Here is a 14,671-nt window from a genome sequence, read left to right as displayed (position 1 = left end):
AAGGCTTCCTAAACCACATCATTCTCATTAAATGTAATTCAATTCTATGTAACTCTACTTTTTTTCTATATGATGTTGTAATCTATCAATTCATTTTTAGTAATTTTTTATCCATAACTGATTAAAGTTTTCTAAACTGTGTCTTAATTTTGTAATTTTTTTTTTATGTACTTATATCTTCCCTTTCAGCAAGCTCAGACAGGCGAGCTTTAGTAAGTTTGTAGGGTTGTACGATTGGGTACTCGGTGCGCACACGTCTTCTGGGTGAAGACAGTGTATTTTAAGTATCCGAGGAGTCTGTGTCCTTTGAACCTCCGGAATGTTGGGGATGCTTCTACGCAGTGGTTATGAAAAGTTGCAAACCCGCTTCGCCGGTCGGCCGGCTACTTGCAGCGATCAAATCGTCGAATAACTCATGAGATCCCTGAGACATTAAATTGATCGAATTCAACTATTTATGATCATTTAAAAAGCCTGAAGCTTAAGCTTAAAGCTCAGCATTAGGGTTACTCATGTTCTTACGGGGAAGGATTTAACGTCTGTAATTTGCTCCACAAATGTCAAGAAAAATGATCCATTTTTTTAAACACATCATCACTGTGGTGACGAGAAATAGATTCAACAAGGTTCCGGTCTCAACAAAAATTTTAACACGATAAGACATTTACTTCCAATAAGGATATCGAAAATCACCTGGATCAGTTTCCTCTTTTTTACCAGCAAAGAACAAAATTTTTATGATCGTGGAATCATGCTACCATCAAAAATATGACAAAATATAATGGATAAGAATGGACACTATAAGATATCGTTGCCCCATTTAAATAAACGAATGCTCTATAAAAAATTGGGCTTAAATAGATTTAATTCTTCCTCATCGAAAATTCGTAACCATGTTGAAGGATTTGTGTCGAATCAAAATGACATGTAAGGGATAATTTAATAAATTTAAGAAGCCAGTTCTATTAATGCAAACTTATTGTGATATTTTATAACTAAGTCAATTGTGATCACTTGATAGACTTGAAGTAATAGAGTGAAGAATCACACTTTTCTTAACTGTGATATTTTGTATCAAATTATTCCTTTTATTGTTTGCATATCGATTCTTTACGAGATTCTGGAATTTACATCGAAAAACGGTGCACAGTAATATATCTGTTTAGGCTTAGGAATTAGGGAAGTTTATCATTAAGGAACAAAACAATTTGAAACTCTTCCTTTCCTCGTTACATTTACCCATTGTATTGAAATGTATGTCATAAGGTTAAATTTTAAAATTAATGATTATGGATCTTGTTGTGAAACAGTAATATTATCCAAAGAAAGCAAACTTTAAAAAAAAATGTATTTTTAAAAAAAATATATGAAATTTAAGGTTACACATTTGGGATTGTGCGTGTTAAAGAAGTTTCTCATTAAAGCTAACTCTCTAAAATCTCATATTTTGGAAATATAAATTGAAGTTATGATTTTCTTATCTGTAAATATTTTGTACTTTTATTTCAACAGAAACTGAATACAAATAAGTGAGTGCTTTCCTCGTTCTAAGTTGCGTAAAAACGTTGTGCTGGAGTGATTTACCGGTACCACTTGCCATTTCTTCACTTCTAATAATAGAAGTGTTATGGTAATCATTTTTATAGACACATATCCTTAAAAAAAACATCTGAACTGTTATTCATGCGTATAAATAACAAGTATGTTCGTCGTAGGTAACACTGTGCTGCTCGATCCGGCATCATTCCTGCTATTTTTCATACAAAATGAATGTTGCTCTATCACTCCTTATCATCATCTGGGAACACTCACTTCTTATGTTTACCAGCAATGGATGATTTTATGGCCATTCATTTAATTTGGCAAGCAAAGGATAATGTTTACTGTTAAATTTCTTGTTACATGAGTTGAAAAGCTATAAGAATTGAACATTTGTAACAAAAAGGGAGATTTCGGGAATTTTCTCCCATATTGTAAAAAAAAAATATGTGAAATGATACTTTCTTGTTTGTTAGCATTTTTTTTCTTCAAATTTTTAAACTACGTATTTCAGCATCTAGCCCTTTTTTCCAGCTCTTGAATAAACTTTTTCTCTCAAATAATTAAATAAGTACCACTTCGCCATTCATTTTGCTTATACATAATTCTTGTACTCATTTGTACATAACCTTTTTTTATTTCAATTACCGTTGATTTTAATTTAGTTTTACAGAAATAAGTTTCAAACAATAAAAGCATCCATCATTTTTCCATTCATTTTGCTTTTTAGTGAATAACTTTTGTGTACTTCAATTATCGTTGATTTTAATTTATTTAGTTTAATGGAAGTACGTTTCAAGTCATAAAAGTATTTAGTTCAAGTTTAAGCAAGAAATAATCACCTGTAAGCTTTCAAAAGTCAAAATGAAGGTTATAAATAATTGAAAAAAACAATAAGTGGCAGCTTAGTTAGTAAAAAATGTATTTTATTCTACTTGCCCGTTATGACTGCATATGGTAATAGCCGGGGTGTCCACATCTTCAGGATACTGCACAGTAACATCCATTACAGTTGGATATTTCCAGTAAACATCCATCTGAACCCAAGTGTAATAAATGAAACCCGTTAAACAAATTATAAATACACAAAATCGGAGTAACTTCTGGCATTTTCTTCGAGTAGCTATAAATTCCGGGACTCCAGTAATCACCGACTGTTTCAAGATTATCAACAGATCACTTTTCCAGGATTTGGTTCTCTTATTCATCTCCCTAATCTTCACATCTGCGTAATATCTGAAATCAAAATATAAAATAACTTCATACAAAAAAAAAACTACTCACTTACCCCAAATGAGTTGCTACATTTGAATATTTTTGTACTGATTATTGATACTAACGAGTTTATGATTTTGTTTGAACATTTTTTAGATATGTCAGGGATGCTGTGCTATCAATCAACAACATTTACTTACCAATCATTACTTACCTTCTTAAATCAATATCGAAATATTTCAAAACATCAAGGTGGGTACTTTATTTATGTCGCACTAAAGCTGCACAATGGGCTATTGGAGACATCTCTGAGGATGTTCCGAAGACATGCCATCGCAATTTTTGACCCTCTTTAAAGGGAATGGCTCCCCTGCTTTGGTAGCCTGATGACTTGTGCGCGAAGAGGAGCACAGTTTAACGAGGACCGATACAGCGCACCCTCGGTCCCTACTCAGGCTGATCAAAGTGGTCAATCACCCGCTTACTGATCGCAGCCACTGATGCTTGACTTCGGTGTTCTACTGGAAATCGTATCTTCATGATCAGCACACTGCGGGACTTAAGCACCACGAGTTCATAAGTCTCGCCCCCTTTTGTAAGCACTCCACTACCAATAATCACCATCTTCCAGCTAATGAATCATGAATTGATTCATTAGCTAGATGAGTGGTAATTTTTCTGGTGTCAGTCAACTTAACTGCCATCTACTTAAAATGTAGCTACTGATTTGAGACAAAATGTTGGACCTAAATGTAACAACTAATTTAGAACGAAAGGAGTATAAAATATATTTGATCAATTAATAATACATTTGACAGTAATTTTTTATATTGTATGCTAATTATTATATTGTAAATGCTAATTAAATCTTAATTTTATGTCTGCTAACAAAGTCTATTAAGGTTTCACTACCGCTAGGAAAAGACCTCTGTAAAGAAAGTAAGAGTTTACAGGTAGGTATACAAAGGTAATATGATAAAAAAAAAATTATTTTTCTCGACTATGTAAATTTTTATGCTCATATCTGAAAATTACCGTCTTATTTCCAAACTTGTATTTAAAATTAAGTTTTCTTCGTTAAGTTTACTTTGAAGTTAAATTAAATAGCAAGACAATTTCAAAGTTAGGTTCCGTCTTTTAAAACTAGAAGTGAGATCATTTGAGCAAAAATTGTAAACAGTTCTCAGAAATTTTCGTGTTTTTTCGTGAATGTAAAATGTTTAAAAATCATAAAATGAAGACAAATTTAAGAAACGTACAAAATTCTGGTTTCATTTAAAGTGATTTTAAAATAAATATTATTTCAAACATATTTTCTAAGTCAGAATATTTAATTCATGCATGTTTAAATATAATTAAAACACGCATGAGCAATGCGTCGTCGTGGTATGAAATACAAAACTAAATTTAGAAAATTCAAAATTCGAGGTAATGTTTACGTTTTACTGAATTTCGTATGCGTTATGTATTCTTTAAATATTGCCTTTGTTGTTAAATTCTCGAACCCTTGCCTAAAATAATTTGATAATACATCCCCCTCCATTATGAGATTCACGATAGTAAATTTTGAACCAATTAATTCTTAACTTAATATTTCTAAGAGAAAAACCGTGTTTTCAAGCTAAATTTATAACTTTGAACTTTGTTCCATCCGTTTTAAATTATTTTAAATTAAAGACATAGCCTTTAGATTTTATTTTTGAATGTCAAACATATTTTGATTTAAATTTCAATGAAATTACTGCTAGTTCATCGGGCTTTAACGATTTTATTTATTTTTTTGCATACAATAAATAATCCAAAAAAAATTTTATTTGCTAATCCAGATGGGTGGTATTAAAGTTTTCAATATGCATCAGAACATATCCAAATGAAGGTAGTGTATACTTTGTGCTACGTACGAATAAAGCAAAACAACGTGAATAAAGTACAAATGAGGGAGCAAAAATGAATATATTATAGTTTCGGATTTATAAACAAGAACCTTCCTCAGTTTCTAATCGTAAAATGGTCTAAATCTTAAAGGACATTAAAACTTACATACAACGGAACATTCATGTTTATTGAACTGAAACTATAGTATGTCCATTTTTATTTGTGCTTTATTCATGTAAGGCTGTGATTACAGATTGCATCGCATCTGATAAAAAGACATTTTGTTTTTACCTTTAAAGTCGTCAATAGTCTCAACTTCCTAAAGGATTCATATTCCACTAATTTTGAGCTACGATCTCAGTTAGCCAATAGACAGGAGACACTGCGTAATGTAGACTCGCATACCCTTTAATGTTTTTTTTTTAACATATGTGAATTTTTAGCACAATATAACATCGGTATAAACGGTTCTCAAACTTCAGAAAACCCTAGTAACTATTCACAATTCTTTTTTTTTTTTTCTTTTCATTTTGACAACTGATAAAACACCATAAAAAAAAGTCCTTCTTTTAAGTGCCCTAGACAGCTTGCCAGTGAAAGGAACAAAAAGTAGAATCCATTAGCATTCGGTTGCAGTTATTTCTCACGAAAAAGAATAAATGTAGTAGGATTAAATGGTTCGCAATTGTGTTAAATAAAGTTGACATCTATATGAAATAGATGTATGAAACTTTCTGGTGACGACTATCTTTCTTATTTTCAAAAGAAATTATAGAAAAGGTCTGCTGCAATTTATTTTGCTGTTAGTCGATATTTATTACTAATGTGTTCTACATTTTTTTAGAAATACTGTTGAATTTTTTTTCTTCTCTTTGCTGGCTAGATTATTTATTGAATTTCGTGTTTTTGGTCTCAATAGCTTGCGCGACACTATAAGTTTAGTATAAATACATAGTTAGTTTAGTTTTAATGCATGTAAACTTCAAAATCTCGATATTGAACTTAAAGAAACCAGGCAATCTTACAAATAAAATTTAGATGATGCTTGTAATATCTAAATTATTTTAAGGTGGTTAGGATACTTAAAATTACGCAATTACAAACTGCATGCTGTAGTTACAAGTTGAAAACATATAGGCTAAAATTTAAAGATTATTTAGCACTATCTTTAAAAACACATAAGCTCATGAAATACACCGTCATTCATTGATTTCAATAAATCTATTGTTCTTTTTTCAGTTTTTCCTTGAAATATAATCTTTATTCCTTGCACAGTTTAACAAGCACAAAACACTTTGTTTTCCTTTCAACAATATAACATCTATTTAAAGTGGTTACTGATAAGAACATAATAAAATTTGTATTCTTTGCACTAAAATAACTACCTTTTGAAGCGGTCATTAAAAAGTAGACAATCGAATAAGTCTTTTTTCAACCAAAGTAACCACCTTTTGGTGGTTACTGAAAAGTGGTTACTGAAAAAAGTGGTACTTACAAGTGGTTACTGAAGAGGAAACAATAGAATTTGTCACCATTTAACCAATGTAAGTACACTTAAAAGTGGTAGCCGAAAGGAAGACATTAGAAGTAGTCTTTCTCTCACCAAAGTGACCTCTTTTTGAAAATGTTACTGAAAAGAACACAATATTCTTTTCTGTCTGTCTTCATATTTCACCAAAGTAAGTACACTTAACAGTGGATCTTCAAAGAACGCCACTAGAATTAGTTTTTCTTTTACCAAAGTAACCTTCTTTTGAAGTGGTTACTAAAAAAAAACAGAAGAATTAGCATCCATTTTACCACAGTAAATGCACTTAAGAATGGTTATTGAAAGGAAAATAATAGAATTAGTTTTTCGTCCACCAAAGTAATCTCCTTTTGAAGTGATCACCATCGCGCCCACTTGGAACATTCTGTGGTTGAGTTTGTCAAATATTTTGCTTTCAGTATTATTCCAATTGCAGAGCATCACCTCCCATAGATGGTTTCGGAATGGTTTATTGAAATATTAGGAATTCTTTGAGCAAGTTATATCTCTGATACACCTGTTCAAATGTTTCCTAATAATTCAATAATATTTAGCGTGTAGTTATACTGTGACAAAGAAACTCCTAGACAGCTGTAATTTTTTCGTAACTTATGAATGAACTATAACATTAATAAAATCTATTTTTATTTGTTAAACAATCTTTCTTGATGGTTTTCACGATACTGCTTACTAAAGTATAGTAGTTCAATACAGAAGTAAAATTACGTTTAGTTTGCATGCATTCATTGTTCCTGGAAATTATAATTCATTTTTAAATCACTTCAGTTTTGTTCCAATAATTTTGTTAGAGTCAATTTCATTTGATAGGATAAATTGGCCCAAAGTACTATAATTTCTGCGGAAAAATGACTAGGACAAAATAATGTTCTTAAAATGTTTTTCCTTCTAATAGCCATTAAATCTTTGAATTAATTCATATGCTAAAAATACATACGTGTGGCGAATAATAGTCTAAAAAATGTATCAGAGAAATACTCGTATTTCCTGTTTTACTATCAAAGGTTTCATGAAATAATTGAGAAAAAAACGGGCCAAAGTAAGGTGCTATGAAGTGCATCTTCAGTTTTTAGTATTTTATTCATCCCGCAATTTTATATAATGAACAGAAAAAATGGAGTCAAAAACATGCTATATAATAGTTATAATAAATATGTCTCGACTTACGAAAAAAAAATTGATTCAATTTGGGTTACAAGAAAAATTTTATTCCTCACATTGCTTTGATATTTACCTCTTAAGGCGTTTCATAAGCAATTTAAGCACGCATATAAACACCAGAGAATCTTTAAAAGATTGTTTTGATTTCGCTTTTCGTTTAAAGCATTCTAAACGTCTGCAATTTTATACAACATTTCATATTGTTCTAAATGTCACGTAAAGTTGCAGTGAGATGTCATTCCCAATAAATTTGCACACTCATTAATCGCTGCTCTGATGAGGCGACGTTGGCAATGAAAAGATAGATTTGATGGACGCTTATTTCTTTTTTTTCCCCTTCTACCCCATTGATTTCGGCTAAAAATTGTGGGAAACGGATTTTGACATGTCAATTCTATCAGCAGTAAGTTTTCCACTCAAATTAAACTTAACTAAGACTGTTTTTTTTTCTTTCTCCCTCTAACTTTTGTCTGAAAGCATCATGAAAAGCAGCAAAAAAGACTCCGTCAAAAATTTGAATTAACAAATTAAGATTGGAGATGGAGTCATTTTAAGTTTTCAAAGTCAGAATACATTTGACAATTTATCACTTACATTTTTACCCATGAATTCTATAAATTCCTCTCACTCACAAATCATTGGCAGTGATGTGAGATGACTGCACCAAATGTGACAGAAAAAGAATGTAATACAAAATTAATTAATTTGTTTCAGAATAAAATTAGTTTATCAGGAGTGTAGTGCGTGGGTGTGTGTGTCATGTTACAAAAAGTCTATTTATTTATCATAAGCTTTCAAATAAACGTAAGAAGCGTTCAAAACGAAGTGTTAAAATGTAGATTTCATAACTGCATCAAACCCTTTGAAAATTAATTTAATAATTTACGAACAGCAAGGGAACATGCGTCTAAACATTTTAAAATAGTTAGACCCATAAAAAGTAAATGTCAATCAAAATAAGTTAAGACAGATCACACTATTGTAACTTATTTCTGTTTATTACTGATAATGAATGTTTTCTTATATTTTCGTTTTAAATACCGTAATATATGTTAGCTATAGTGTTAATCTATGGTGCTATTTACGAACAAATAATAAATGGAGGAAATTTATTAGCAATGAAATAAATTAGTATCACTCAGAGTTCCCATGGGTTTTAAAAATTTTCCAAAATTACGAGAAAAATGAATCAAATAATGATATTTTTACATATTTGAAAAAATTATTACATGTTTTTATAGAAAATATATCTGTGAACTGAATCAAATAACAGTGCTATCATAAAATCATAACTTCTTACTAGCATTTACGTTAAGCTATGTAACTATTAATAGCAATAAAAGTTTTACGAGTGTTTGTCCTCAAATATTAAACCGTTCTTTCAGCGTGAAAACTATGCTAACTTCAAAATATTTAGTCAAAACTAATGCTTGAAGTAAGAAATATAACAAGTTTTTTTTGCATAAAATTCTATAAAAAGCTGAATTCTTAGACCGATTCCTGATCCAAATTTTAAACTTTAATTGTTGTATAAAACCTATTATGTGTCAGTAACTAATAAATTAGGCAAAATTTTAACATATTCTTTATTTTTTATATCGTGAAAACACAATTTGTCTAACAAATCTAAATGAGCACAGACTAGTTAAGTTTTAATTTTTTTCTCACACAAAGTTCATCTCTGTTAATGATGACCATTCGACGCATGCTCAAAATCGAGAAGCGGATACGTCCGAAGCAGACGATTCGGAAGATGGAGATACTTCAAGTAATCCTTTATTTTTCACTTACTCTTCACGCATCTTGCTTGATTTTCGAATCGTCTGCTAACTTAAGTTTCAAAAGGAGAAAACGATTTGCAGCATATGATTACGATGAATTTTTATTGCAAGATGATTACGACGAAGATTACAGTGAGGAATTTCCCGGAACGTGGAATCTTCCAAACACTGACATGTAAGTTTATATTAAAAATCCTATGAATTAATTAATTTTAAAGAAATAGTTTACAAAACTTGTTAACATATCTTTTTTATGTCCTGAAATAAATCGATAAATATGAATTTTTTTAAATAATCAATTGCAAAACTTACATTTATTACAAAAGTTATTACATTTCTAAAAGAAAAAAAAACATATAGTACCTGCGTGTTTGCAAGTGTGCAAACATAAGCAAATTTAATTTTTATTTATTTATGTTCTTCGAATCAAATCTTAATCAAAAAATTGTAAAAACAAAAGTGTCTATAATCTTTTTAATTTTTCAAGAAATCACCTTGGATAATTAAGCTTCGTAATTAAATTGAATAACTACATCAAAATTATGTGAAATTTGTTTTTAAAAATCAATAAATGATTTCAAGACAATACATTTTGCCATTCGAGCAAGCAACCTTTTTCATTATTATTTTTGAAAAAGCATATAAAATTTCCGGTCTTTATGATTTACGGAAGAATTTTTTTCTTTTTTACCTAAGATCTTACAGTCTTTTTTTATACATTCTATTCTTTGCTTACTTTCTCTCCATATAAAATTAGTTGAAGAACTTTTTATTCCAGGAATACAAATTTTAAACTTAAAAAAGAGCGGTGGTGTTATCGATTTTACAGCGTCTCTCGCCAACAGTTTGAGCATTTTTTGTGGAAGAATTTGGCAAAAAGTAGTGAAATAATATCTATATTTGTCCAATTTCAAAAGTTACAAAGATACCCGAAAAAAATTCAAAATTTTAACCCTTACAGACCTGATGCAATTTGAAATTATTTTTTTCTCTTTATAAATAGCTAAAAACGTAAAAAGTGCGAGGAAAATTATTCTGTTTCGCGCGTTAATGTAGGAAATAAGGATAATCCATGCTCACTAGTATAATTTATGAAATTTGAGATCTAATTTTGTGTTTTAATATTGAAAAAATGATATCGTTTAGAGAAGAAAATGCTTAACTTAACGTTAAATGTTTTAAAATGTGTAAGTTATCACTGTGTACATTTAGGGTTTATAAATAACTCGCACAATCAAGGGGTCTTAAAGGGTTAAGAAAAATAGTCTCTTAACCCTTTGCACTCAAATGTCACCTCTGAGAGGCCATCAACCGTCACCACTCTAAAATTAAAAATTTTTTATCCCTTAATAATTAGTGACCACAATATTTCAAGAATTTTAAAAATTATTTTAAAATATTATTGTATTATGTATTTTAAATTATTTATTGTTATATTAGTTCAAACAGCATTTTTAGGTATTCGGAGAGCAAAAGGTTGAAAATGAGTTAAAATATGATTATTTAANCAAAACACAATTATGTGCCGAGTTTCGTGCCTTGGCGAGGCTTCTGGGGCGATATATTGTGATTACAGACAGACTGACACACACAGCCGCTTTTATTATTATGTATAGATAAATAATTTTAGAGAAAAATGTCACTCTGAATACTACTATTTAGCATACTGTCGTTGATTTTCACACATTTTTTGCGTAAGTTTAATTTTTTGTTAAAAGTAATCGAAATGTGCTTTTTATTTTTATTTCTTGCACTTATGAATTTAAATGATTTTGACCGTCACTTCTGTTAAATAAGTTGAGAAAATATGAGATATAAATTTAGTTTAAGTAAGCTCGTTTAATTAATGTATATTTACATGCATATTCATAAACAATCGTTCAAGCTAATCTTACAATGATTTTTTTTTGAAAATTCAGTCAAAATTAAACAAATTCTGCTTACTTATGCTGTTTTTCCCTATTACTTTAAATATTTCGAAGAGCAAAGACAACCATGCAGTTATGATTTCTTCATTGATATTATTTACGAATTTTTTTTAAGTATTTATATACTTGATTACTTACCTTAACTCATTATGTATAAAAAAATCGTGAACCAAATAACCACAACTAATTGCAAGTTAAACTACTCATCGCAAACTAAATAACTAATTATGTTTAGTTTGCGAGTGTCTGAAATGTGTGTAACACATTTCCACATTTAAATTGTGCTTAAACGTAACTTTAATCATTTATTTTGACAGTAAGTCTCCTTGTTACGATGAAAACAACCTTCCGCAGCGATGCACGCCAGAGTTCTCAAATGCAGCTACTTACAGAAACATCCAAGCTACCAATACTTGTGGAGCAGGTCCAAAGGGTCCCAGAGAGTTTTGTCGTCAAATGGGCACACAGTGGGCCCGTGCCTCATGTGAGGTATGTGACGTCACGATACCTCACAGATCTCACCTACCTCACCACATGACAGATTTCAACACCTACCGTAATCTTACCTGGTGGATGAGTGAAACTATGGAAGATGGTCCCGACTATCCAGGACAAGTCAACCTCACTTTGGATTTTAGTAAGAAACAAATTTAATACATTGAAATCCAATTTATTTAAGTACCAGATAATAAAGAGGAAACTAGTAATAAGTTTTTGAATAAAGATAATCGATTTATTTCTTTTTGAGTCGAGTAGTTACCAAATTAAATTTGATGCATTACTACATTATCATTTATAGGGTGTAAGTTATCAATGAATTATCTTTTTCTGAAATACACTGATAGCAACATACTTTTGTCACCATTTTTTATTTATTCGACATAAATGCAGGACGAGTCTCACTTGTTGATACCACTTGGTTAAGCAAGACATTTCTCAATTAAATTTTAAAACTCAAATCTTAGACTTTAAGTTCTTACGCCTTGCAAATTGTGAATTTTTTATAAACGCATGCAAAAATAATTTAATGATTTTTTAAGAAATTTTTCAAAAAAATAAAAAATGTCAGAGTACAAGTTAGGAATTAAAATGCAAATTGAAATTAAACAATTCTTGTAATTTTATTGAAATGTGTTCTCAGTTTTCAAAATCAATTTTAAAGAATACGTTTAAGGGTTAAATTACGTTAACATAACGTTAAAAATAACAGTTGTCGGCACTTATAGGATAAAAAGTGGTAATATATTTGAGTTAAAGTAAAATTAATATTTTTTCTGTTAGTTATCTTACTTTAATTTAAATACTTACACGCTTAATGGTTTTAAGCTTAAGTGAAAATATTTTCATAATTTATCGTTCTCATCTTTATGATAAATTGGTATATACGACGTCTTTCCCAAAAACAACTACATTTTTTCTCTCGTTCAATTAAAAGTTTTTCTTAAAAGTAATGTTTTAATATTGATTTGTGATTTACTAAACCCGGTTTAGAAAGGTTTTGGCTACCATGACGTATAAGCATATAATTTTAAATGCATGTGAAAAGCTTTAAATTTCAAAATTTTCATATATTAATAATTATTAACCACACTATTTCATAAATATAAGAAATTATTAAAAAAGTACTGTCCTATGTAGTTTAAATGATTTAGTATTTACAATAGTTCAAACAGCATATTAAAGTACTCGCAGTGCAAATGATTAAACCTTCAATTTCTGAAAATTCATTTCTTATAAAATGTATTATTTCACTTTTTTTCGCAAACAGTAAGTTTCATTGCTTGTTAGATAAAAAAAAATTTTTGTTATGAAATATTTACTGTGTTTAGCAGAAATGTTGTTGAGAAAGTTCGTTGGCATTTTCTTCGAAAACTGAAATGGAATTGAAACCTTGTTTTGAATCCAAGGGCTTAAAGACCATCCATACTTTTATAACCATTTATGAACTTCTGGCTGCCATGTAAAAAGAATTCTGAATTTTAAATTTACATCTTGATAATCAGCAACTTCTGTATTTAATGATCATAAACTAGTTAAATAAGATTGTATTCTGTTTCGTTTTAAATTTTTAAATCTTTACATTTTTTCCATTTAATGTTCTTGAATACATTTAACGTTTCGTTAATTAATTTTGCCTTTTAAAATTTGTTTATTTTACAATTTATTTATTTAACGAGTTCATAATTCCCAAAAAAAATGAATCGTAAATAATTTTTAAGTTAGTTTTTTTATGGCAAAAACCCTACACTTATAAATAAAAAATACCATCTGTTTTAGTAAAATTAAAAGCAACGAAGACTTATTCTACTCTTTAAAAGAAATTATGATAACAACCAAAGATATAAATTTGACTTATAATTCAAATATTCCATATCAAAAAATTTTAATATTGAAATCTACATCCTGGTTCTTAAACAAGAGAATGAAATTCGAAGGGAATTGGCAATGGCTCAAATCTCCCTTTGCGGAGATTCGCTGAATCTGCAAAGATGACCTCTTTTCAATCCGGAAATACATAAAAGGATAACATAAAAAACATTCAAAATGGCTCCAGAATGTCCGGAGTCTAGAACCATTCTCGGATCGATTCCCTCTTTTGCTATTTCCGAAAATAGGACCTAATTGAATAAATACATCGGGAAAAATAATAATTTAGTTGAATAAAATGGTTAAATGTAGTTTAATTATGCAAAAAAATTGCAACGCTATTTATATGAGATCACCCTATTTTCCCAATTTAATATATTATTTGCTGTCCTGTTGTTTGCATGTCCTGTCCAAATACGTCCAGTTTTTAAGCTTAACAGTAGAGATTTAAAATTTAACTTTCTGGCGACTGCTTACGAGTTTTTTGGGTTTCTTTTTATGCTATAAATTATTTTAAATCTAAATCATGTATATAATTCCTACAAATCTAATGAATTGAACTTCATGAATTTTTTATAATTTTATAATTTTTTGAATGCTTAAAAATTAAATGCAACGGTGAACAAAAATTTAGTACGATGAAAATTTATTTTTAAAGCATTCAAATCGAAACATAGTTAATTCTAAAATTGCCAAAAACCACCTTATTCTGATCAAAGATTAGATTAACCCATTAACAGAGGTTGAAGGCGCCTTAAAAAGAGCATTTAAATTAAAGTATATATTAATACAATGTAAATATATTTCATTATGATTTAGATACAACCTTATGATTTGATATATCCTTGACAAATGCATCTCATAATGACATTCCCATTTTAAGAAAAAAATAGTGATTCATATACTCTTAATATATTTCTTTTCAAATACTAATTAAGACCTTTTATTTTAAAACTGCTATTGTTATATATATATATATATATATATATATATTAAATAATTACCATGGCATTTTTTGCTGACTCTTTTATGAAATGTAAAAGCATAAAAATGTGGCATGTTATTTTTTAGCTAGAAGATCTTCTCTGGAATGTAAAGTATTATAAAATTTAACTAAAAATTATAATAAAATCTACTTTGTTATTAAAGACACCATAGAAAAAAATGTAATGACGTTAACATTTTTAACCCGATGAAATGTTTTTAAAACAAACAAATTGGAAGCACGTTTTTCTATTTTTTTTTTCACAGCTGCTGAA

At 29.3% G+C, this 14,671-nt stretch overlaps 1 protein-coding gene across 1 annotated transcript in view; it reads left to right on the top strand.

Moving 5' to 3' along the window:
* Positions 1-9,065: 9,065 nt before the first annotated feature.
* LOC122270081 (laminin subunit gamma-3-like) overlaps positions 9,066-14,671 on the top strand; it is an 8,301-nt gene continuing 2,695 nt past the window's right edge. The window contains exons 1-2 of the mRNA XM_043046133.2: positions 9,066-9,292; positions 11,363-11,682. Of these exons, the coding sequence (XP_042902067.1) occupies positions 9,090-9,292; positions 11,363-11,682 (523 nt within the window). The 5' untranslated portion in view covers positions 9,066-9,089. The remainder of the gene's footprint in view (positions 9,293-11,362; positions 11,683-14,671) is intronic.

This window comes from Parasteatoda tepidariorum, chromosome 4, assembly GCF_043381705.1.
Source record: "Parasteatoda tepidariorum isolate YZ-2023 chromosome 4, CAS_Ptep_4.0, whole genome shotgun sequence".
NCBI classification, from domain to species: Eukaryota; Metazoa; Arthropoda; class Arachnida; order Araneae; family Theridiidae; genus Parasteatoda; species Parasteatoda tepidariorum.
This window is presented reverse-complemented; position numbering and strand designations above follow the sequence as displayed.